This window comes from Gadus chalcogrammus, chromosome 16 (assembly GCF_026213295.1).
Source record: "Gadus chalcogrammus isolate NIFS_2021 chromosome 16, NIFS_Gcha_1.0, whole genome shotgun sequence".
NCBI classification, from domain to species: Eukaryota; Metazoa; Chordata; class Actinopteri; order Gadiformes; family Gadidae; genus Gadus; species Gadus chalcogrammus.
Window position 1 is genome coordinate 35,771,739 of NC_079427.1, and position 27,500 is coordinate 35,799,238.

The following is a 27,500-nucleotide window of genomic DNA, read 5'->3' on the forward strand; positions in this document are numbered from 1 at the left end:
TTCATGGGTTTAATCTGGAGAAAAGTTATAGCAAATTATAATCACAAGATTTTTACATGATTTAGTGTAGCTAGTGCTTATTTATTGTTGTGGTCATGTTTTGTTTGAGCTGAAGACCTTTGGGTCATGTTAGTTTGATCTGGGTGATATTAGAAATGGTGGGCCAGATGTTGTGGCGTTGCGGCTCCTGGTTTGTCCTGGCCAGATGTTGTGGTGTTGTGTTGTGTCCCCGATGCTCACCATGGAGTTCATAGCGAAGTGGTTGTGCTGGGTCAGGAGCTCCACGGCGTGCTGGTAGCCCACGCCAATCTCTGGTGGTTCTGCAGGAACACCTCCTTGTTGTGGCTGACCCAGTCAAACATCTGGAGAACACAATAACATCACTATGACATCTACAGCAGAGATGAGGAGCGAGCGAGGAAGAGAGGTTGTATGATATACCCTAACCGATATACCCTAAGAGGGTGATGATGACAGAGAGAGAGGAGCCTTACTGTCAGTTTATTGGCACTCCTTTGGATAATCAACTACAAAAAACATTTCAAAGTGCATTCCCTCACAAGAACAGGAGCTAGGCTACTGTCACTCTGTAGGACATACAACTAACAGGGATAATTCTCCTTTACCTGTTATAGTGAGGTTCTGACATCTACAGTCGAGTGACATCACTATAACATCTACAGTCAGAGCCGGATTAACCCAAAGGCAAACTAGGCACGTGCCTAGGGCCTGATTGGCGGGGGGGGGCCCAGACAGAAGTAAAAAAAAAAAAAAAAAAATGAAAAAAAAAAAATGAAATGGCCAATACAAATGTCCTGCCTACTATTATTTCAGTGATAATATATCAATATATTTGATTAACTAAAAATAGTGACGTTGTTATCTTAACGTTACGTCACATTAACGCCAATCAGTTAAGTCTGAGGGGAGGTCAGCGGGTCAAGACTAAGCGGAACAATAAAGCTAGCAGGCAGGTCGTTCTTGAGTAGGCTAACATTCAAGATGCTTTCGGGTGCGGCAAAACATAAAAAGAAAAAAATGAAGAGGAACAAAAGAAGAAACAGCGGGGGGCTTTACAGAAGTTTCTGTCGGGCAGCCGTCCGACAGCTGTGAAGACGGCGGAAGACGCTGTGGCGCCGTCAACATCAGCGCCGTCATTTTCTACGTTGAAACGAGTGAAAACATACCGAAGAGCAACAGTAACAGAAAAAAAACAGAATGCCTTTGCCCTTGGCAATTGAGAATAGATTTACAACCTCCCTGGATTTTGAAGACATTATAGAGGACTTTGCCTCATCAAAACTCAGGAGAAAGCATCTGTAAATGTAAGTTTTCCATTTAAAAATCTAAATCTTAATAAGTAAAGTGAATGCATATAAATTAAATGCATAATATAGGGCTATACTTTCTACTATAATGAAATGAAATATGAGGAACAAACCAAGTACCGGTATATTCAAATCTCAAACAGCTGTCTTTCAGCTTATATATACATTTTATTATTTCTCCACAAGATCGTGATGATGCTGTCAAGATGTTTCTACTGCAATGGAGGCCTGTGGTGCTGGAAGGCTGAAGATTATCCCTGAGTGGAGCATGCTAAATGAGAGTGTTGGAAAATTGAAGATAGGTGATGCTTGTCCATGAAAATAAACATCTTTACCACTACAGCACACTTTCTCTGACTGCATATTTTATTCTTTGTATTATTATTCTTTTTAGTCTTTGTATATTTGACTACTTATTTAACTATTCAATTTAATCAACACATTTAATTAAGATTTTCTGCAAAATGCAATAGCTTACTACATTGATCTTTTTTGCTCTGTTTACATAGCAATGCTGACACAGTGACACCTATTGGTGATTTACTGGGACTACTGCCTTAACAATGACACTGGCAATGGATAAGATAAGGATAATTTAATAGCATTTAATAGAGCCGTGTAATAACGTATAAATAATAAAAATCAAAAAATAGTCTGATAGACTGTTTAATATACAACACATGACTTATTTTGGCGTACAAATAACCAACTTGTAACCAAAGACTACGCAATGTAAAATGTGAATTAACTTTTATTAGTAACTTTGGTAAGTGTTAGGGTTAGGTTAGGTTATCGATGGAGGGGGGCCCAAAAAATACAGTCTGCCTAGTGTAGTCCATTTATTTAATCCGGCTCTGTCTACAGTAGAGTGACATCGCCATAATATCTACAGTAGAATGAGATCACTGTGACATCTACAGTAGAGATTACGTCATGATACCATCTACAGTGGAGTGACATCACTATAACATTCAAAGTAGAGATGACATCACTATAACAGGTAAAGGAGAAATGATATCCCTGTTAGCTGTATGTCCTAAAGAGTGGCAGTAGCCTAGCTCCTGTTAACGTGAGGGAATACACTTTGAATTACTTTTCAAAGATATGGGATGTTTTAGTAATTGATTATTTTAAAGGAGTGCCAATAAACTGACAGTAAGGCTCCCTCTCTGTCATCATCACCCTCTTAGGGTATATGGCTTAGGAGATATTGTACAACCTCTCTTCCTTGCTCGCCCCTATCTTTATCCTACATCTCCATCATCCGTTCTCTCCTCCACCTGTTACTACAGCCGGTCTCTACTCCATCTCTTACTACAGCCCACCTGGTCTCTCCTCCACTTGTTACTACAGCCAATCTGTTCTCTCCTCTACCTGTTACTACAGCCCATCTGGTCTCCCTCCACCTGTTACTACAGCCCATCTGGTCTCTCCTCCACGTGTAACTACAACCTGTCTCTTCTCCACCTGTTACTACAGCTAATCTGTTCTCTCCTCCACCTGTTACTACAGTTATAAGATTCTCCTCCCAAGCTGTGACGGGGACCGATCAGATCTGACCTTCTCTGCATCCTGCTCATAGAGGCGGAGCTGGAAGCACTGGTCCAGCTTGAGCTTCCTGGAGCTCCAGCTCTGGTGGAGGTGCTGGCGGGTGGAGTGGAGCTTATCCAGCAGACTGGCCACCTGGGGGGTCAGAGAGACCAGTCACAGCCTGCACCTTGGGAGCTCTGGACCGGGTCCAGGTGCTCTCCACCTGGGGAGCTCTGGACCGGTTCCAGGTGCTCCATGTGTTGGAGGTGTAGCAGAGCGGTCCCGTCATGCGGGTGTGTTGCTGGGTCTGGACCTGGGTGGATGGCGATGGGACCAGGGCTTACGGAGGTCAGAGAGCCATTTAAGGGTTTTCACCAAACACATATAATTTCCTGCTCATATTTACAGACAATTAAATGATATTCTTGGTCAATGATATCTCTTATTAGTGAGTGAGGCAACATTAGAGTAAACATATCAGCGTTGACAATCAGAGAGCAATTGATTTTTTTGCTGATTTAAACGTAGTAATTTGTCGTATGTTCTTCAACATACCGTATTTTCCGGACTATAAGTCGCGGTTTTTTTGTAGTTTGGCTTGCCCTGCGACTTATATTTCGAAGCGACTTATATGCCAAAATTGTGCGTACACAATCTTCGGCCGCAAGATGGCACCGTCATTCATTAGGCCTAAACTGAACGCTGCAAGCCTACTGCACCACCGAATAAATTATATTCTCGTCGTCATCGTCCTCAATGTCCTCCGGTTCAACCAAAGCTACCCCAGCCTTAGCTGCAATGTTGTGCAACATAGCTGTCACACATATCACAGCGCATGACTTGGCCGGCGAAAACTGGAGCCCTCCGCTGGACTTGTGAGCGCAACTTCCACCTCCCGATCGTGCGCTCAGGTTTAGGACCGCGGCGCATACCCGTCCGGTGGAATCCCGGTGTCACTGAATTCGGTATACTCTCAGAACTACGAGTGGGACCGACACCTATATTGCTATTGCAATTTTATTCAGTCTCTCCTGACTAAACGTTCTTGTTTAAATGTTTAAAAATAAATGCGACTTATACACCGATGCGACGTATATATGTTTTTTTCCTCGTCATGGAGCATTTTTTGACTGATGCGACTAATACTCGGGAGCGACGTATAGTCCGGAAAATACGGTAGTAATCTTTCTATGCCATTATGCTACAAGTGAAACACCTAAGATGGCGCAATTTAATTGGTTCACTATCTCGGGGTATTGGGCAATGCTTGAGATGATTGAGATCTCAAAATCTGGATATTGTTTTCATAGCAAAATGTCTCGTCTAATAAAAACAAATAAATACCGGCAAGCCGTTTTATCTTGTTTATTTTTGGAGTGTTCACTTGTAGGATATACTAAAACAATTATTCACCTCAGGCTCCGTGAATAGTGGGGAATAGCCCTACTATTCCGCACTATTCACTTCGCCTTTGGCGAATAATTGTTAATTATATCACTGTTACTGAAATAATACCATCAGCGAGAGTAAAATCCTATGTCTCCCTAAACACTATGAGACCCTCTGTGTGGACGTATGGAGCTCTGTCTGGGTGGTGTGTGTGTGTGTGTGTGAAGCTATGTCTGGGGGTTAGCTTTTAAAGTGAGGGAGGAAGGACTGCGCGCTTGGTTGCCATTGGCCTGCTTGTTCTGTTAGTGGCATATGGTGGCATAAGTATGTGAGACTCAAGTGGTTTCAGGGTGTTTTGGTGAACTACAAAATAGCAGGGAGGAATAATTATGTGAATCGAATTGATACAAATCAACCAGTGGCAGCATTGTACTTGGAATACAAGGGCAGAAGGAAAGGATGCATAGCCAATTAGTCAAATCAGGCCTACTCTTCAAAAAGAAAATCTGGGCCTATCATTGGGCCTATTTTTGCCCTCAATGACTGAAGCTATTTGTTGTAATTTGTCTATGTTTGTTTTCAGCTACAATTGTTTTAAGAAAAATGAAGACACAAGACCAAAAGTGATGCCATTTAAAATGCATCATGCTCTGAATCATTCACTAACATTCTTTCCACAATATCAAACAGAACGGTCAGAGTAACAAACAATTAAAAGAACAACAAGAACATTATTTCACAACTATTTATTCAGAGTGACTACTTTTCATGGGCTGTAAGCCTAACATTGTTTGAGGCAAATTTGGATGTTAATGGATGTTTCAGAATGTTGGTCATGGTGTTAGGCCAATTAAGATTGAGGGAATTCATCTATAGATCAAGTCAATCCTCCTCGCTGTTTGCGTTGCAAAGATATCAGTGACCTGGCCATACCAAAGGGGAAGTAATTTCAGAATAACGGCGTGTGTAGCTCCACGTTTTCGCCACCCTTTCAGACGGCTTGGAAACCCAACAAAGGAGTGTCGAAAAATAGGTAGGCTCTGCGCGTTTATTTCGGGACCTTGCCCAACTTTTGGCGGTGGAAACGCCAATATAAGCGAACCGAGCTGCACCGAACTGCGCCGCTCGGTGGAAACGCCAATAAAAAACAAACAGTAGCACACCGCTTAGTGGAAGCGAGGCATACGACTGAGCGGGTTTGTTGGTTCTCATAGCCTAGACTTGAGGGGATAGTCCCTCTCCTCCGGGCTGCTCCACAGCCAGGGCTCCTGCTTATTGGTTCATAGCGCAGCCAGGGCTCCTGCTTATTGCTTCATAGCGCATCCAGGGCTCCTTCTTATTGGTTCATAGAGCAGCCAGGGCTCCAGCCTATTCGTGAATAGATGATGGCACGATTCAGATCCCTTTGCTAGTCACACCCACTCAGAGGAGGAATTTCCTCCTCTCTCCCATTGAACCCCATGATATTCACCGGCAGCCAACACTGCCGGGGAAATTAATAGGAGTCAATGGAGGCTGAGGGAGGTCCTCCAGCAGTTATTGTCAATAGGCGATAGGGGGTGTTAATGTCCCTTTACCCAGAGAAACGAACATGACATATACAAAGGCATTAAAGTAGTCATATTTAAATAATGTAGTCTGGGCAATCTACATTATTTATTCTTAACAATTTTAAGGACGATCTTCCTCCCTCTCCTCACTGGAGAAGCCTCCACTGGTATGCGTAGAGCTCTGTCTGGGCGCGGTGTGTGGACGTGTGGAGCTCTGTCTGAGTGGTGTGTGTGGAGCTCTGTCTGAGTGGTGTGTGTGGACGTGTGGAGCTCTGTCTGGGCGGTGTATGTGGAGTTCTGTCTGGGGGCGGTGTGTGGACGCGTGGAACTCTGTCTGTGCCGTGCATGAGGACATGTGGAGTTCTGTCCGGGCATTGTGTTTGGAGCTCTGTCTATGGGGGTTTGTGTGGAGCTCTGTCAGAGCGGTGTGTGTGGACGTGTGGAGCTCTGTCTGGGCGGAGTGTGTGGAGCCGTTGATTTGATGATTGCATACGTTACGTAAGAGGGTCAGGCTTCCCGGACACCTCTAGCATAACTTTACGGTGTGTGTGGATGTGTGAACAGTGGTTTATTAGTGGTAAATATACAATGACCCATAGAGATTTTCTTGGACACGGGATTCATCCAAAAGAGATGGTGGCCATAAAGGTTCCAATGCAGATTGTCCCATGTGACGACATGCACACGTTAGACCACTGATCACCTGCTCAAAGTTATTTTCCCCCTATTCCCTACCTGTTCCCTAAATAGTGTCCTACACAATGTTTTCTATATAGGCATTAGGGGATTAGGGAACAAGTGGACAAGACAGAGATGTTTAACAGGGTGTTTAGGTCGCAGGTCACACGTCACCTTGGGAACCAGGCTCTGGAAGTCAGCCGAGCCAGAGATGCAGTTCCTCCCAGAGAAGCCATCACTGGAGCGGATACACTGGAGGAGACGCTGGCCCTCCTGGTCCAACTCCTCCACCGGAGCCTTCAGGACCTGGGGAGAGGAGAGGAGAGGAGGAGGAGAGGAGAGGAATTAGGAGAAGAGAAGAGAGAAGAGGGGAGGAGGAGAGGGTAGGGAAAGAGAGGAGGAGAGGAAAGGAGCGAAGAGACTAGAGGAGCTTGTTTTGCTTTCAGTAAATATCCTGATTGTTTGTTGGTACCTCTGTTGCTTTCTTGTAGATCGCACCATCTTACCCTGCCTTCGTTAAATGTGACTGCATCACCTTCTCTCCCATGATGGTCTTCAGCTTGTGGATTTCACCGTCCAATTAGAACTACTGATGTTGATATTGCTGCATTGTCTCTGTTGTAGAGACAACGCAGCAACACCTCTACCCAAGTCCCGCCCCTCGACCCGTGAAGCCGTCTTATCGCATTTACTTTCAAATGAAATCCCCAATATGTGTAGGGTCCGAAAGGGTAATTTGGGGTGCGAAATCAAGCCGGTACATCACCTCGGTCAGTTTAAATGCGCGGACCATGCCGGGGATAAAGGCGAGCATAAGACGAGCATATTTGGCAGTGTAAAAACGTTAAATGAGCTGCACGCATGAACAATACATCATGGAGGACGACCATCAGAAGACCCAGGCTGCATCCGAATACTCGTACTTGCATACTATATAGTATGCATTTTGTAGTATGCGAAAAATCTAGCGCGTCCGAATACTGTAGTATGCATTCTGTAGTACGGAAGTCATTTCCGAATGCATACTACCGCCAAAGTGAACCACGGACCACACTACGCTATCCCACAATGCAACCGGAGTCTGGTAACAAACGAAGAAGAGATGGCTGACCCGACACCACCAACAGCGCTTTTTATTCGTGTGTGTGTGTGTGTTCAATAAAAAAGGAAAAATTAACTTCAATCGTCTTTTTCACGGAGTAACAAATAACTGTAAATGTATTATTATTATTCCAAAAAAATGACTTACCAAATGTCCACATATATACAACATAACCTGCCGGTAAGTCGCTCTACGAGATGACCGACGACGACGCCTTCTAGCAGAGAGATCCATTTCAAGAGACATTCGCGTAGAAAGAGACATTTTTTTATTTAATAGCAACGATAACAACACGGAAAACAGGTAGATTTTGCCGCCATCTGGGGGGAGATACGTCATCTCCAAACATCCGGTGGAGTTTCGGCGGCGTTCGGAGGCGTTCTACGCATGTCTGTAGACCGTACTACACAGTCAAGTGTAGTATGGTCAAGTATAGACACTAGACAGAAATGTATGTACTAGGTATTCGGATGCAGCCCATGTCTGTGGTCTGACCAATCAAATTAGCCGATAACCCTAAGATGCAGATGCTAATAAAATAAAATGTAAAAATAAAATATATAATTGTACTACTATATAATAGCAGGCCTGTTGGATAAGTAACTCCGGCACACTTGGTCAGTGCGCATGTGCCAAGCAACCCGCAGCTCACACACAAACACACACACAGCAAGCACGCACACACACACTCACACACATACACCATACACATGCATGCACGCACACACACACACGCAGACACGCTGCACAAACGCCCGCGTGGACACACCGCACACACGCACACGCAGACACAGACAACAGCAAGACAACAGCAAGATCGAGATAACAGCCCCGCCGTCGAAACCCACCTCCTTGAGCAATCCTACAATGTCTTGCGATGTTAATACCCCCCCACCTTTCTGACTGTCGTAGCAGGTTGATCATTTTATCATATAAAAACCGTTTAATTCAAACGTTGCACAGACCGGCATATCAAGAAAAAAGTTGCACTATCTCTTAAAAAGACAGCGTCCCTATATCCCAAAACGAAAACATGTCAATAACAGAGTATGGTGAATTATTATAGAGTCCACCACAAGACTACATTTTGTTGCTCAAACGTATTATTACTCACCTCCTTGAACATTTCAAACTCTCACGTCAGGTAGCCAATGTACAATCCGCAATCTTGCCCTGTCTTCCCCTCCCCCCTTCTCCCTCTCCCCTCACCCCCACAAACCTGTGCTTTATTTCACTATAGTTAGGTAGCTTGCTGCCTTAGCTGTTGTTACACTTCGTTTATTTCACTAAGGTGCTCCTGTAAATTACTAACCCTTGTTATTATTATTGTCACCCAACCAATAGTAGTTGGCATACATTTTTTTAAATGTCAATGCACTTTGAGCCCTGAATCAAGTAAGCATTGCATAATTGATTTGCATGCATAGTATATTACACTTTCCATTGATCAATTACCCCTATAACCCAGAAATTGACTCATTTTATAATGTAATCAAATGCTCACACACTAGCTGCTTTCAGACAAACGTGTAAGTCCTGATATTCTCTGGCTACTCTCCTGATGGGCCGTATGTGTGAAAAACATATCCTGACATTGAATAATGCTACCTCTGAGGTAGTAGGAAATGTAAATTACCTTATATGCGAATGAGGAGTAGAAAGTCGGTATTTCTTACACCAGTTAAGTGGGCGTGTTGATGATGCTTCTGCATGTCATTGAGTGGCCCTCTAAATGATAATCAGCCTGTTGCCTTTTGTTCGCTGAACCAAACATTTAAGAATATTTAAATGTTGGCAATGCTTTTAAGAGTCATTCGTGGTGAACGCTTAAAGATAGGTCTTAACCCTAAAAGTACACATCATACAATCAATTACAATACATATACATACAATACACAAGTTCACAGCTGCACGCGTATATATACAATTATTTTTTAATTAATATTATTGACAACAGTTAGCTGAACATTATAGGGTCCCGTCCCTCCACTCCCTGTTTTCTAAGGTAAACACAGAAATCAACTACATTTGTTTGTTATATGTTAAACGAGTCAAACAAATACTTGCTTTCTCCAGTAACGCAGTCGTTCGCGAAGGCTTATACTCTTTGTAGTTTCTTCTATTTGTCTCTAACTCATGCTCCAATCTTTTCATCGATCGATGCTTCGTATTTTGTGGATGCAACAGAATGTATGTGGCATCATTTTAGCAACATTTAAGATGATTGCCACACTTATCCCGCCTCTTGCGAACCTAGGCCCTACGTCAAATCCCGCCCCTTGCAAGCCCACCTCCCTACACCCCCCGTTGATTCTACTGATTTCTAAAAGACATCGATGTCGGCATATAAAGCATGAATCATCCAAAACAACTTCTTGCATCCGGCGCAATTGACTTAATCACTGGCGCATGTGTCGTTGCTAGTTTGCAACTGGCGCAGAGCGTTCTTTTCCCTCCTGCGCAACGCGTCAGTAAATTAGGGAATCATCTTGCGCCCCAAGGGGCGGCTCGGCGAAAGGAGGAGGCGTGTTCTGGCGCAAACGTTCCCTGGTGATATTTCGCAGTTTTAGAAACTTGCTCCACAAACCAGGAAATACCTGGTTTAAAGTCAGTGGCGCGTTGTTCAGATGCTATTTTATATGGTTCTATTTAAGGATATTTAATGATATACGCAATACATTGTAAACATTGTTTCTTATCAGTATTGTATGCATTATCGTTATCGACTTGTGTTCCTTATATCATGTGTCCCCCCGTTAATATACATTGCCATGGACTGTATTATGCATGAAGTGTTTAGTTTGCGTGTGTTTAAACAGATGGGCGCGCGTGTGTTTTACACATACACACGCGCGCGCCCGGACTCATTCATTCTTTTTAACACTCACTCGCGGTAAAACAATGTTTTCTCACGATCAAATACTCATCAATCCTAAAAGTTATGGGCATGTACACAATGTCTGTGTCAAGAAATATGTGTTTGCTGTACGGTGTTTGCAGATGCATTGATTTAAAAGTACAACTTATTACTGCTGTATCAGCTGATCTTTCCCAAATAATTTACCAAGAATGTGTGGCTAGGTAGATGAGAGAAGCAAAGTGTATGCGCGAGGTGCACAAGCAACATTATGCATGCGCCCTTAAATATGACTCAGTATTTGAAGATGTGGAAGAAAACCTTATTCCACGTGTGAATTAGGCCTTATTATTTGGCCATAAACTGAGCCATTTGAAGTTTGAAATTGGCATCTGTCTCATCGGAGACTGCAGACGCGCTGTCAAAATATCAACTCGTCAGATTCAAATGCGCTCATGGCTCTTAAAGGGGATGGGAGCTGGCACTCTCATTGGTATATTGCACGTTAGGCCCAAACCACACCTACGGGTAATTAGGCTATTTCAGACCAACCCTTTTTTGCGCTTGGTGCTTCTCACTTGCGTTTCATACTGTTAAAATAGGGCCCTAAGTGTGAATCACCCTCATGTATACGTTGTAACATTATAGGCAAAATGTTATTATATTATGTGCTCAGAAATTTGGCACATTATGGACTGGCGTTAAACATTATAGTTATGGGTTTAATAAGAACTAGTTGAGCGCGCAATGCACACGCGGAAACTCTAGTATATATAAAGTGCTACCTTCTTCCTGAGCAGGGTGTGATCCTCGATGAGGCGCCGAGATCCTTCTACGTCCAGCGGGAAGTCCTTCTTACACAGGAGCTCCTACACAAACACACACAACACACACACACCACACACACACACACACACACACACACACACACACACACACACACAGTGGCCTTGTCTTTCTCTCTATGTCTTTGTGTGTAAATTATTATCATTCCACTAGAAGCACCGCTTGTATAGCAGCAGATTAGCAGTTTGTGTTTATTTGTGTCTGTGTGTGCGTGTGTGTGTGTTAGTGTGTATCAGTGAGTGTGAGTGTGTGTGTGTGTGTGTGTATTTGTCTGTTTGTGTGTGTGTGTCTGTGTGTGTGTGTGTGTGTGCATGAGTGTGTTTGTGTGTGCGAGTGTGTGTGTGTTAGTATGCATCAGTGAGTGTGTGTTCACTCCGGGAGCTCCGGCGGGAGTCCTGGAGCTCTATATATAAATATTATAAGATGATATAATATATAGTAGATACAGGACTCTCAAGTTTTGAACTGAGTTCAGAGTGAGATTTTGTTGGCGGGGGGGGTGGGGGGGGTGGTATGTTACTGTATACAAATGTGTCCACAGACATGGTGACTAATGTATGATAGCACCCTCCCCCTCTCCCCCACCAACTGTCTCATCAGGACAGGTACACAGAGTCCTGAGGAACATCAACCCTCGCAAGGCAGCCGGACCAGATAACATCCCTGGGCGAGCTCTCAGAGCATGCGCCAACAAGCTGGCTGATGTTCTCACATACATCTTCAACCTTTCCATCAGCCATTGCACAGTTCCCTCCTGTTTCAAGACCACAACCATCATCCCTGTTCCAAAGAAGAGCCCACCAAGCTGCCTGAATGACTACAGACCAGTAGCACTCGTTCCAATCATTATGAAGTGCTTTGAGAGAGTGGTGCTGACCCACATTCAGAGCAGCATACCAAACACCCTGGACCCCCTGCAATATGCCTACCGGCCCAACAGGTCCACCTCTGATGCTGTCGCTGCTGTTCTCCACTATTCCCTCTCCCATCTGGAAAATAAAGACTCCTACATCAGGACGCTCTTTGTGGATTACAGCTCCGCCTTCAATACAGTCATCCCCCACAAACTCACCGACAAACTGTCTACACTAGGTCTGCACCCCACCATCTGTGACTGGCTCCAGGACTTTCTGACTGGCAGGCCCCAATCTGTCAGGATTGGAAATAGGACTTCAGCCAGCATCATCACAAACATTGGCACGGCACAGTCCTCTACACCCTGTTCACTCATGACTGTGTCGCCTCACACATAGACAACACCATCCTGAAGTTTGCGGACGACACCGCAGTGATAGGACGCATCACGGGCGGGGACGAAGTGGCCTACAGGAGGGAGGTGGCCAGTCTAGTTTCATGGTATGAGGGCAATAACCTCACCCTCAACAAGGACAAGACCAAGGAGATGATAGTGGACTTGAGGAAGAAAAGGAGTTCTCATCGGCCACTGTGATGTGATCTCCATAAGTTCCCAACTCACCCATGCCATTAATGTAGTCATCCCAGTTTTGATCAGTAACAAAATTTAACAAAGGTGTGCCATCAAGACCAAAAGGATTTGCCACCAAATCAGATACAATATCCTGTCTAAGAGTGGTGAATGAGCGAAATATTCCCAAGCTTGCAAACTGGTCAGCCATAGCTGAAAACTGACAATTGCCATCTGGGAGAGGATCAAAAGCTACTGTCATTCCAGAAGAAACAAATAAGTGAAGCTGATCTGAGTGACTTTTAGCTATGAGAAAAAGCTTTCTTTTCGCATTAGCTGACTGATTAGCTGACAGAGTTTTTCTATTTTTTTCTTTACTACGGGTGACACTAGTTATATTAGCTACCGAAAACCATTTCTGCTCAGGGATGAACGGGTCAAAAGTTAATTAACATTAAACTTTGACCTCTTGGTGGCGCTAGAGCTCTTGAGCTAGTGTTGCCTAATACCACTTGAACCCAAGTAATGGGTGGTCTGCTGTTCAATTATTACAATATTGGGGAATTATTACATAATCAGGACTTGCGAAATGAAGGCTAACCTGATAATGTAATAACCTCCCATTAATGTAATACTTTATTACATTATTGGTAAAAAGTTTATTACATTATTGGGAAATGCACTTTATTACCTTATCGGGAAGTTATTACATTATCAGGTTTTATTACATTTTCAATGGACTCAGATTTTGTAGTGCAGATTTTTATTACATTTTTATTACGAAAATGCCATAATATGTCCCCTTTAAGATTCAATATAATCCGGAGGCGCACACAACTTTTGGCCGTTATATTGTATATTATATACAGATATCTATACATTATATCATCTTATTTTATTTAGATATAGAGCTCCAGGACCCCCCCGCCGGAGCTCCCGGAGTGTTCTAGATTAGAATATTTTGCATCGGTTTCTCTGACGTCTCTGGTACTTCCACAACACGTAGAGACTGTTGAGAATGAATTGGCGTTCACAAGTGGGAGCTTTGCAAACTCAGGCGACCAGGCGAACAAGCGACCGACCAAATAATTTTCTTGGTGCGAACGAAGCATAACAGAATCGCTGGAAATTCCAGAGTGAAAATGACAGCGCAGTATTTTGAGCACCAGAAGCTACCACCTCTTCTGTCAAACAATCAGGAACTGGGGAATCAAAATCACTGCTGTTTCATTCAAACTCTCTCAAACACACTACTATACTTTCTCACACACACTACTATATTCTCTTAAATTGCATAAACAAATATACTCTCTCACACACACTACTATATTCTCTTGCAACTATACTCTCTCACACACACGCACTACAATACTATCTCACATACACTACTATTCTCTCTCACACACTACTATATTCTCTTGCATGACAAAAACGATACTCTGTCACACACACTACTATATTCTCTTGAATATACAACTATACTCTCTGACATTGTTACCAGGCTGGCCTTGCGGCGGAAGGATTGGAGGCAGATCGACCGATGTGAGCAAGGCCGTTGGCAAGAATTTATTCAGGCACAAAAATGTCCATCAGGAGGCAAAAAATGCAAACTGAATAAACCGAAAAATCAAATCAATAATTCAACATAACTGTCACTAATCTAAACTTCCAATAATCTCGAAACAACAGTCCTCCCCTCGGCACTACTAAAACCCTGGGCTGGTCAAAGAGCCAGGTGTTGTCTCCCGCTCACCTCAGACCCTTCTGCCCCACCTACATGATTTGGACCTGAATATATCCTACATGGCCCGACCCATCCCACTCTTAATTCAATTAACCCTCCCCTACACATTTCTGATTTACCTATCCCCACCCCTAGTTACACACCTTACTACAGACCTATTTGTCTAAACCCCATCCTTACCCCCTACTTCCCTGACACCTTAAATATTCCCCAAGTACCCCAACACACCCCTCTCCTCCCACACACTTGGTCTCGCCCGTCTGATGTCACCCCCACACCGCACAAATGTTTTCCGGACTTCACGTCGGGTCCTCCCGCAGCCCCCGGCACCCGGAAGCCAGCGCAACCGTAACGCGAGTGTTTTACGTCTTGTCCTTGTTTGTTTGTGCCATGTCCCATGACCGGCTTCCTCATAACGTATGTTTTTTTGTGTGTTGAAGGTGTAATGAAAGTGTTTGAATGTTCTGTGTGTGTTTAATAAAAGGGTACATGTAAATCCCGGTGTCAGTCCTGTTTGTGTCCATTGCCTGTGGTAACGGGCAGCCGCACCGTTACAGACATACACAACTATACTCTCTCACATACACTACTGTATTCTCTTGCATAAACAACTATACTCTCTCACATACACAACTAACTCTCTCACACACACTACTATTCTCTCTCACATGCCCAACTATATACTCTTACACACTATACTCTCTCACACACACTACTATACTCTCTCCCATACACAACTATACACTCTCATACATAGATGTAAAAGGAGTACAGTTTGTGTATATAGTTTTGCGTTTGTGTATCTGTCTGTGTGTGTGTGTGTGTGTGTGTGTGTGTGTGTGTGTGTGTGTGTGTATCAGTGTGTGGTGTGTTTTTGTGTGTTTTTGTGTGTTTTTCTGTGTTTTTCTGTCTGTCTGTCCGTCCGTCCGTCCGTCCGTCCGTCCGTGTGTGTGTGTGTGTGTGTGTGTGTGTGTACCTGCAGCTCCTCCAGCCGGGCTAGCAGGTGGGCGGCGCTACAGATGAACTCCTCCAGTGCCACGCGGAGGTCCATCCATTCGTCGTGGTTGTAGTCCAGTGAGCCCTCGAAGTCCTCCGTCAGCTGGGATGGTCCACCAGCTTAGCCAGCCCCTCCACCGACACCAGGCTGGTATGGAACACACAACAAACCATCATGCTAACAACAGCTCACTCTAAGGTGAAGAAATGCTCATACCTTGCTAGTTCTAACACCATGCTTGTCTGTAAACAAACAGTAGTAGCTAACACTACACCAAGCTTCTTAGCCTAATGCTAGTGTAGAGCTAATGCTGATACTAATATTAGTATTATATGTATAATGTAGCTGAGAGAGAGAAAGCTCAGATAGATAGGGAGACCTATGGAACCATTTACAACAGGAGAGAGAGGAGAGAGAGAGAGGACCGAGAGAGGACCGAGAGAGAGAGAGAGAGAGAGCGTGAGAGATGGACAGTGACAGCGAGAGACAGTGAGAGACAGCGAGAGACAGAGAGACAGAGACAGAGACAGAAAGAGAGAGACAGAGAGAGAGAGTCAGAGTGACAGAAAGAGAGAGAGAGAGTGTCACCTCAAAGGAGAACTTGGAGCTGCCAAAGTTGGTCTTCTGCTTCTGCCAGAAGTTGTCTGGTTTGATGATGAGTGCCACGCATATCTGGGAGCAAGCCTCCTGCAGGGTCTTCAGCAGCGGCTTGATCAGCTCCCAGCGGGACCCCCGCATATCCATGATGACCGTGAAGCCCCGCTTACACACGTCCTCGCTGATGACACACACCACTTATTATGCATACACATATACACACACACGTTTATTATACATACACATACACACATTATACACACACACACTTTTTATACATACACATACACACACACACACACACAATTTACATACATACATACACACACACACACACACACACACACACACACACACACACACACACACACACACACACACACACACACACACACACACACACACACACACACACACACACACACACACACTTATTATCCACACACATAATACAAAATACTTATTTTGCACACATACACATTATACACACACACACACACACACACACAATTATACACACACACACTCATTTATACACCAACACACACACACATTATACACATACACATACACACACTTATTATACACATGCTTGCATGTGAGTGTGTGTATATGTGCGTGTGATTGCATGTGTGCATGTACCTGGGCACGGTAGACAGGTACGTGACCAGTCTCTTCAGCTCCTCGTGTTTGATCCTGTCATGGTTGCTTCTGGAGGGAAAAGTCAGGATTGGGCCTCCTCTCTTATCCCTCCCCCCTACACACACACACACACACACACACACACACACACACACACACACACACACACACACACACACACACACACACACACACACGTTAATTCTGATTTCTAATGGATCATAAGTTACTATGCAGATTTTGGGTCTTTTCATCTTTACTAACATAGACCAAGAGACCAACCACAGACAGAGAGACCGACCACAGAGAAACAGACCACAGACAGAGAGACAGACCACAGACAGAGAGACTGACCTCAGACAGGGAGACAGATCACAGAGAGACCGACCACAGACAGAGAGACAGACAGAGATAGACAGCCCACGGACAGAGAGACATACCACAGAGAGAGAGATAGACAGAGAGACAGACCACAGACAGAGAGACAGACCACAGAGAGAGACAGACCACATACAGAGAGACAGACCACAGACAGAGTGACAGACCACAGACAGCCAGACAGAGAGAGAGAGAGAGACAGACCACAGAGAGAGGGACAGACCGCAGAGACAGACAGAGCGAGAAATACCACAGAGAGAGAGACAGACCATAGAGAGAGAGACAGACAGAGCGAGAAGTACGACAGATAGAGAGACAGACCACAGACAGAGAGACAGACCACAGAGAGAGACAGACCACATACAGAGAGACATACCACAGAGAGAGCGACAGACCACAGACAGCCAGACAGAGAGAGAGAGAGACAGACCACAGATAGAGGGACAGACCGCAGAGACATCTTATTTTACCGACAGAGCGAGAAATACCACAGAGAGAGAGACAGACCATAGAGAGAGAGACAGACAGAGCGAGAAGTACGACAGACAGAGAGACAGACCACAGAAAGAGAGACAGACCACAGACAGAGACAGACAGAGTCGTAGAGAGACAGAACGGGTGACAGAGAGACAGACAGAGAGACTCCAATACTCCAATATGGAGTCCTTTCCTAAATTTTCTTCATCTTTTCCCGCGGATTAACACAATTACAGCCGACGGTTTGCATTGGACATTAACAGAAAGGTTGACCGCAAACTTTTCTGAGGAAGTATTATCCGACTCACTGAGACACGATTCACAGGAGCTTGGACTACTTCGTCTGCAAAACGCGGAAGTGTTAAAGCGAGGCTGGTTAATACGCCATACAGGCCTACTCCTCCAATTCTCCTCTTGGCGACGTAAGGTCTCTGGACAATAAAATGGATCATATACAGCTGCTGAGGTCTGCGAACCGCGATGTGATGGAAGGCTGTGTTTATGTGTTACGGAGACATGGCTAACCGACAGCATCCTGGACTCAGCCATTAAGCTTGAGCAGTTCACGTGCCACCGTTCAGACAGAGTCCTTGTGAAAAGAGGAAAAAAGATAGGTGGTGTTGTCTGTGTGTACATCAGTGATGCTTGACGTCGATGTGTTTATGATCGTAAGGTGCTGTCCTTTCTATCAACGAGAGTCATAACGGCGACTCTGCTTGTTGCTGTGTATATCCCTCCCACTTCCAACAACGCTGATAGAATCTAGGCACTTTGGGAATTTCATAACGCCATCGGTGAGCATCTGACAGCCCACCCAGACGGCTTTTACATCTTCGCTGGGGATTATAATCATGCAAATCTGTTCTCCCCCAATTCCAGCAACATCTGAGAAAGTAACACTCTGGACTTGGTTTAAACCCCACTCAAAGGTACTTACAACTCTTCGCCCCTCCCCCACATCGGCCACTCAGACTACATCAGTGTCATGCTAATGGTGCATTTCACCAAGCGATGCGATACGGTTAGGCGCAATTAGGTGCTGTACGGTTTGCGTTTCCACCGCCAAAAGTGGGCGGGGTCCGAACTTGGCCGCAATTAGCCATACCAATTTTTTTTTTCTCCTCTGTTGGGGTACCAAGCAGTCTGAAAGGGTGCCAAAAAGTTGGAGACACACACCCTGTCCGTTGATTTGTTGAAAGCATCATCACTTCCAGGCGACAGGGGGATGACGACAAACAAACACAGTAACACAGAGGTATTTCTGGACAACTGTGAAAGCATAGTTTATAGAAGAAAATGTTGCAAAAAGTTTGCCGTCCCTTTTGGACGTCCTAAATTGTTTATTTTTGTTTAATGTGTCACGTTCTTCTTTTTGATTAGATATATTAGCAGGCTACACTGTGTATATCTGCTATGATGTCACTATGCTTACGTAGCTGCCGCACTATGGCCATCCAGCCTAAACCCCGCCCTACATTAAGGGTACTGTCGGCGGTGGAAACGCAAGCCGTAACTGAGCCGCACCTGACCCCACCTAACTGTACTACATTTACCGGACCCAATCGTACCGGACCTAATCGCATCACTTGGTGGAAATGCGCCATAATGCCAGCTTACAGACCAAAGGTGAAAGTCACCATAACCGGTTTTGAAGCAGGTGTTTGTGTGGCCAGAGGGGGCCTCTGCTGCACTTCAGAACTGCTTTGAAACCACTGACTAGAAGATGTTTAAGCAGGCAGGCAACTACCACGACAACTACTACAGACATTGAGGAGTACTCTGACTGTTACCTCCTACATTAGCAAATGCATTGCTGATGTTACCATCCCCAGAGCCATCACCACCGGGCTAACCAGAAGCCATTGCTGACAGGAGTCTGCGTGCTACTGAGTACCAGGAACACCGCCTTAAGAGCTTGGGACGCAGCCTGCCTGAGGGCCAACCTGTCCCGTGGCATCAGGAAAGCCAAACCTCAAAAAATAACCGGACACTTCAAAGACAGCAGAGACACACGGAACCCGTGGTGTAGGATCCAGACCATCACGGACTACAAACCCTCACCACAGACCTGTGACAGCAACACCTCTCTGCTGAATAACCTCAACAGCTTCTTTGCCAGGTTTGAAAACCCACAACAGCATGCCCCCACAGAAGACTACCCCCTCTTCCCCACAACCAGGCCCTGTGCCTGACTGAAGCCAGTGTGAAGAGTACCCTCTCCAAGATCAACACCCAAAAGTCTGCAGGTCCATACAACATCTCTGGTCGTGTGCTGAAGGACTGTGCAGAGGAGCGCGAAGATGTCTTCACAGACATTTTCCACGCTTCTCTGAGTCGGGCTGTTGTCCCGTCATGCTTCAAAGCCACCACCATCATACCTGTTGCAAAGAAGCCTTCACCATCGACTTTCAATGACTATCATCCCGTTGCACTGACCTCCATAATCATGCTGCTCTGCCTTGCTCGGCTAGTCATGGCTCACATTAAATCCACCCTTCCCACCACCTTGGACCCCTATCAGTTTGCATACTGAGGTATCAGATCCACTGAGGATGCTATCTCTTCTGTTCTTCACCCAGCCCTCACCCACCTGGACACAAAAAACTCATAGGTCAGAATGCTGTTCATAGACTTTAGTTCAACATACAACACCATCATCCCTCAGCAGCTGATCGGCAAACTGAACCAGCTGGGGCTCAGCTCTTCCCTGTGCAACTGGCTGCTGGACTTCCTCAGTGAAAGGCCTCAGGAAGTGCGGGTCGGCAGCAACACATCCAGAACCACCGTTCTGAGCATGGGGGCCCACCAAGGTTGTGTGCTCAGCCTCCTGCTCTTCACGCTGCTGACCCACGTCTGCGCTCGTCCTTCAGTGGCAACCACATTGTGAAGTTTGCGAATGACACAACCATGGTTGGTCTCATCTCCAACGCGGTGCCTCTACTTCCTCCGCAAGCTGAAGAGAGCAAGAGGCCACCATCCATCAAGTGCTCCTTCTACAGAGGCATCATCGAGAGCATCCTGACCAGCTGCATCACTGTTTGGTATGAGAGCTGCACTGCATCCAACCGCAAGACCCTGCAGCGCACGGAGAAGGCTGCTGGTTGGATCATCAGTGTCCTACTCCCCTTCCTCCTGGACATCTATGGAACCTGCCTCACCCGCAAAGCAACCAGCATTGTGGGTGACCCCAGCAACCCCTCACACAGCCTTTTCGGCCTCCTACGTTCTGGGAGACGGTACCGCAGCCTCTGTGCCGGCTCCACCAGACTGGGAAACAGTTTTTACCAGCAGGCTGTCAGGAAGCTCAACTCTCTCCCTTCCCTCCCCACTGAATTCTGAAAGCCCCTCCCATCTGCCCCCAATAACCCCGGACCATTTACTTTTTATATATATACCGTTTTATTTTGCATACCTTTGCACTATTCAGAACTATTTTGAGCTATTTTGAATTTATTTATTATGCATTTTACTTATTTCTTTTTACAAAATTATATCATTTTAAACTTAATGCACCATGGGTCAGAATCCAACGTTGGAATTGACAATACTTGACCATAGAGAGAGCGACAGACCACAGACAGAGAGACAGACCAAAGAGAGAGAGACAGACCCCAGAGAGAGAGACAGACCACAGACAGACAGAGAGACAGGCCACAGAGAGACAGACCACCGACAGAGAGACAGACCACAGATATAGACAGACAGACCACAGCCAGAGAGAAAGAGCATAGAGAGACAGACCACAGACAGAGAGACAGACCACAGAGAGAGAGACAGACCACAGACAGAGAGACAGACCACAGAGAGAGAGACGGACCACAGACAGAGAGAAAGCCAGAGAGACCGACCACAGCAAGAGAGACAGACCCCAGACAGAGAGACAGAAGGAGAGACACATCACTGCCAGAGAGACCAACTACAGACAGAGAGACAGAACACAGCAAGAAAGACAGAGCACAGACTGACCACAGACAGAGAGACAGACAAAGAGATAGACCACAGACAGAGAGACAGACCCACAGAGAGAGAGACAGACCACAGACAGAGAGACCAACCACAGACATTGTAACCTCAATAGGTAGGGCAAGGAACTAACGCTGAAGGGTTAGGGGTTATTTTCCCTTGTTACTAACCTGACACAAAGGCGACCTTCTCCTTTAAGATGGGCAGGACGTCAGACGCCCTGATGTGATCGCTCCTGAAGGACCCTGGTAAAAGAGATAGCATAGCTGCATTAGCATCGAAATACAAATGAGCACACATACTCCCCCTTCTCTCTCTCTCTCTCTCTCTCTCTCTCTCTCTCTCTCTCTCTCTCTCTCTCTCTCTCTCTCTCTCTCTCTCTCTTTCTCATGTCACGTCTGAGGGTATAAATGGCTACAGAAGGGGACAGGTAAGACCCTTCTGTTCCCTAGCAACAGCTGTCACGAAGTCCAACTTACCACAGGCCTGACCACATAAAATAGAGGAGAGGAGGAGAGAGAAGGAGAGGAGAGGAGAATGAGGAGAGGACAGGAGAGAGGAGAGGAGAGGACGGGCCTTGACCACGTCCTAGCTAGATTATTGGTAAGATCCTCTGAGACACAAGCTGAACATGGTGTATGTTTCCTATCTTAGCTCTTTGTGCTCGAGCACTAGAAGCTTCCAATGGTAGGACCTTTGGAATTCACTTATCGTGAATAATTGATGACTATGATTCGAGAAGTTATAATTCGAGAAATATTGCTCCTCAATCTCTGCCAATTTATATTTGTTCCAGTCAGCCCTTTGAGCTGAAGTCCTTGGTCTAGCTGTGGACTCAAAGCCTTCCACAGGACAGAGGTCCTTGTGGACCAGGTTCATGTCCTTGAGGTCTCTGAAGCCGACATCTGATCCAGGGACAAATGGCAACTCATTTCCTAAATCCTATTAATGCAACTCTCGCAAAATTTTTACTGAATCTGAAGAAAAACTAAATATCCATTGTGATCAGGACGTTCTCAGGAGCATTTATAGTGCACTTGGTGTCATTAGCTTTTTCCTTCAAGCAAATTGTTAATTTTTTTTAAACAGGCAGAAAGGTTCTTCAGTTCAAATAAGGCCAAGATACCAAGGGTCATCTTTTGGTGGCAAACGGGGTGTGGCCGTTTAGGTTGACGCCGGGTTACGAAGACCCTGTGGTCGGAGCAGTAACTTCATACTTCTGGTTTACATATGTTTACTTTGTTTGACATCTCTCAGGTGATCACGTTTGGAGTGGTAGATTTTTGTATTTTTGCTCCATTCTTTTTCCATGTTAATAATATTGTGGCAGACGGCAGGAAGGAGTGAGGGGAGTGGTATATCTGGCAACCTGCTTGTTCCACCCCCAAGCCTTATATGGACTTCCTCCCTATACCGATAATAATAATAATAATACATTTAATTTAGAGGCGCCTTTCAAAACACCCAAGGTCACCTTACAGAGCATATAGTCATCATACATTTTTTAAAAAATAAGACATTGTGGAAAAAATAAATAAATAAATAAGTAAATAAATAAATAAATAAACATAAGCAATAAGAAATAAATAAAACAAAAACAAGACAAAACAAAACAAAAAAACAATCAAAACAGTGATCAGTTAGACGTTGTGTGCGAGTTTGAACAGGTAAGTTTTGAGTTGTGACTTGAAGGTTGTAACGGTGTCTGACTGTTTTATGTGTGGGGGGAGGGAGTTCCAGAGCCTGGGTGCTGAACAGCTGAATGACCGGGCACCCATTGAAGTGAGTCGTGATGTGGGGATACATAGTAGTCCAGCAGAGGTTGAGCGGAGGGAGCGGGAGGGAGTGTATTCTTGGAGGAGGTCGCAGAGATAACTGGGGGCTAGGTTGTGGAGAGCTTTGTAGGTGAGGAGTAGGGTTTTGTATTGGATGCGGTAGTGTACTGGGAGCCAGTGAAGTTGAATGAGGACAGGGGTGATGTGGTCAGATGATTTGGTCTGGGTGATGATCCGGGCGGCTGAGTTCTGAATGATCTGCAGTCTGTTGATGAGTTTGGTGGGGAGTCCGGTGAGGAGGGCGTTGCAGTAGTCTATGCGTGATGTGACAAATGTGATGCAAGCCTGAGGATCATTAAGCAGGGGTGCTTGGGGGTTAAAAGGGCTAACAAACTACAGACAGGGGCTGTGTGAGTTTGGAAGCCTAGAGAAGTACAGACAGTATCTGTGTGATCGTCTGGAAGTGCTGTATGGCCAACGAGAGAGCGATAGATGGAAAGTGAATTGGATGGATTACGGATAACGGATTGTACCCGAACTGAGGTGGATGACCCTTTTCCCACCCTGTTGGTTGTATTTACTCTGTAAATAAATCACCCTAACTTTGAACTGCTCTTTGTGTTGTGTGGTTTACTATTCAACGTAGCGTGGAAACCCAGAACCCACGAGCCTGCTACAATATGATAAAAAAATATTCAAAAAAAGTATACCATGCTTGTCACATCATGGTATGAATAGCACAATGCACTGATATAAAGCACATTTTTGGGCATTTGTTACATGTTTCCCTCAAACTTTTGGAGGGGATAATTACTGAAAATGAGGCCAAAGAATGATTGGAAACATGATCACAATAGTGTGGCTTGCATTGCAACCACATTCATACTGATTAATGATTTGGTATGATATAGGAGCAAGTAAAGGTTGCAGAAAAGAGTCACAACTCTTCGGTGGAGCAAACTCTCTGCTGAAGTCAGGAACGCAGAGTCGCTACCAAGCTTCCAGAGTCTCAAAACTCCCCTCTTCAGAGTTTACCTGGACTCTGGACAAGAAACTCAACACTCACTTATTCAGAGTTCACCTGGACCCGAAACAAGAGACTCAAGACTCACTTATTCAGAATTCACTTGGACTTTGAAATGTACAGACAGGAATAGATGGTTATTTCTCTTTCTTCTGACAAGGTACTTGTTTTAAGTCGCCTAGGTTAAAAGCGTCTCTCTCTCCCTCTCTCTCTCTCTCTCTCTCTTACAATCCTCATATTTCTAGAGGAAAACCACATCCATCAATCTCTGTCATTGAACAAAAAAACCCACAGAGCTCTTACTCTCTCCCCCTCTCTCCTCTCTCTCCCCTTCTAATAGGGTGAGCCTATAATGGAAGTTAAGTGCTCAATACCTTCTAACGGACACACACACATGCAAACGCACACAGGCACACACACACACACACACACACACACACACACACACACACACACACACACACACACACACACACACACACACACACACAAACACACACACACACACACACACACACACACACACACACACACATACACACACAACAAAACCAGCAAGTGAGTGGTGTTATGTAGAAAACCCATCCTTCAGCTCAACTATCGGATCCTCACTAACCAGTAGCAGGTGAGGGGTGTTATGTAGAAACCCATTCTTCAGCTCAACTAGAGGCTCATTTTGTAGCACTAGAATCTGAGTCCTATCTCTCTACCTGTCAAAGAGATCCCTTCCTCTGTACTCCATCTCTGCTGCTTTCAGCCAATCTGAATATCAGCAGGTTGCGCGTCAGAGAGAGAGACAGAGAGAGAGCAACACTGAACGTTAGAGCTACAGCCAGGTGGGGCGCCCCTCGATCCTCCAATAGGATCCACTGAAGATGGGACCTCTCTGGACATGTAAAGGTGAGGTCAGGCTCGTCTGGGGATTGTGTCTGAGACCATGGGACCATGAGACTACCTTCAGCCCGGGCAGCAATGTCCTGAAGTGCTGCTGGCTCTACGGTTCATGTGAAGGACTAACCGGATGTTGTCCGCTGGGGTCAGACCTTCTGGGGGCAGCTTCAGCCTAGACCAATACAAGCCCCTCCCCATGTTTAACAAGAAGACATTCACATTTTTAGCAGAGAACTATCTGGTACAGAGGTCTCTCTCTCTCTCTCTCTCTCTCTCTCTCTCTCTCTCTCTCCTCTCTCTCTCTCTCTCTCTCTCTCCTCTCTCTCTCTCTCTCTCTCTCTCTCTCTGCTCTATCTCTCTCTCTCTCTCTCGGCAGCATGGCTAACCGTCGGCCCGTGTGCTTCTCCCTCACCTGACCGGTCATATGACTCCTGAGGCCCTCGCCCTCCCTCCCCCTGCAGGGCTCAGAGGTCAGAGGTCAATGTACCAGGCATGTGCCAATTAGAGGACAAAGAGAGGAGGGAGGGAGAAAGGGAGGGAAGGTGAGCAAATGTACATGGAAACATGTACATTACATCTCTATCCTCTCTCTCTCTCTCTCTCTCTCTCTCTCTCTCTCTCTCTCTCTCTCTCTCTCTCTCTATCTCTCTCTCTCTCTCTCTATGGTATCAGTTTTTCAATCTTCAGACACCAGCTGTCTGTAGCAGGAGAGAGAATTAGAAATTGACCCACAAGGAATGTGTGTGTGGTCTGTGTGTGTGTGTGTGTGTGTGGTGTGTGTGTGTGTGTGTGTGTGTGTGTGTGTGTGTGTGTGTGTGTGTGTGTGTGTGTGTGTGTGTGTGTGTGTGTGTGTGTGTTCTTATCAACATCAAGTACCAAGCATGTATGTTCTTTTCCTATCCCCAGTTTCTTTCCCTCTCATCTCCTCCCTTCACTTCACCATCTCTCTCCTCTTCCTCTCTCCTCTCTTCTCCATATTGTAATACAATTATCTCTTTATTCTATAAATAGCTCAGTATGCTCACACCAGTATATCTGGCTGTGTGTGTGTGTGTTCAGTGTATTTATTTAATCATCTCGAGGAACAGTGGAAACACTACGATTGTGAAGGAGTTAGAGGAGGAGAAGGTGGAGGAGTTGGTGGTGGAGGAGGCAGAAGTGGAGGAGGAGGAGAATGTGGTGAAGGTGGGGGTGGAAGTGACCATTGAGGTGATGTTGATGGAGGAAGAGAGGGGGAGATGAAGGAGGTGGAAGAGGTGGGCTGGAGGAAGAGGAGGCGAGGAGGAGGAGGTGGTGGTGGGGTGGGGAGTGAGGAAGAGTAGGAGGTGGAGGAGGTGATGGAGAGGGTGGAGGAAGAGGTGGAGGTTGTAGGAGGAGATGGAGGGGTTGGAGGTAAGAGGAGGAAGGATGGAGGAGGAAGAGGAGGAGGAGGTGGAGGAGGAGGCCTACTCCTCTATGAGGAGGATCTAATAAAAGAGGTTCCATTAAATCATCTTCCAGTTAGCTCCCAAGGCTGGCCTCACACACTTCCTGGAATAAATATCCTGTGTGTGTGTGTGTGTGTGTGTGTGTGTGTGCAAGTGCGTATGAGTGTGAGTATGAGTGTGTGTTGTCTGTGTGTGCACGTGCGTGTGCATGCGTGTGTGTAATATGTTTTCCTAACTCCCCATGTAAACACGGTACCCAGGTTTAGGAGGCTGAATATTGATACTGCACAAGATTATCGTACATATTGGGACACATCACAGCTGGAATTAATACATAAATAAAAGCATGTTCTGTGTTTACACATTAGAAACAGTATCTACACACTATAGGGATACTGTGTGTTTATTCTACACACGAGACCCACGGTGGCCGGTTGCTCAACAATTCCAGTTAGACAAGAGATCTAGTATCAAACCCTGACTGGCCAAAGCTCCGCAATGGCAATCTCTTAAAAAGAACCTCAGAACTGATCAATACACAGATTGAGAGAAAGAACAAGAGGAAAGGAGCTGAAGAGAGTCACACACACACGCACACAAGCACCACACACAAACAAGCATGCACACCACACACACACACACACACACACACACACACACCACACACACACCACACACACACACACACACACACACACACACACAGATAGGAAGAGTTGAGCTATCTGTCTAAAAACTACAGAAGAGAGTGTGAGCAAGGGAGATATGTCTATGATCAATCACGTGTGTGTAAGTGGGTGGATCCCTCACACAATCGAATCAGTACTCTTTGGTCAAAGGTCAACTTACTCTAGCAGGACAAGATGGACGGAGAGCATA

The 27,500-nt window shown here is 45.4% G+C and overlaps 2 protein-coding genes across 2 annotated transcripts in view; one reads left to right on the top strand and one right to left on the bottom strand.

The window, feature by feature from the left end:
- kalrna (kalirin RhoGEF kinase a) overlaps positions 1–27,500 on the top strand; it is a 303,497-nt gene that overhangs the window by 15,629 nt on the left and 260,368 nt on the right. The gene's annotated exons all lie outside the window — the stretch shown is intronic.
- On the bottom strand, positions 139–17,524 carry LOC130406617 (kalirin-like). The gene is made up of 8 exons (XM_056612283.1): positions 17,514–17,524; positions 16,687–16,755; positions 16,036–16,225; positions 15,427–15,549; positions 11,220–11,303; positions 6,650–6,781; positions 2,889–3,011; positions 139–362 (listed from the first exon to the last, which is right to left on the bottom strand). The coding sequence occupies exons 1-8, from the start codon at positions 17,522–17,524 to the stop codon at positions 273–275; spliced, it is 822 nt and encodes a 273-aa protein (XP_056468258.1). The 3' UTR covers positions 139–272.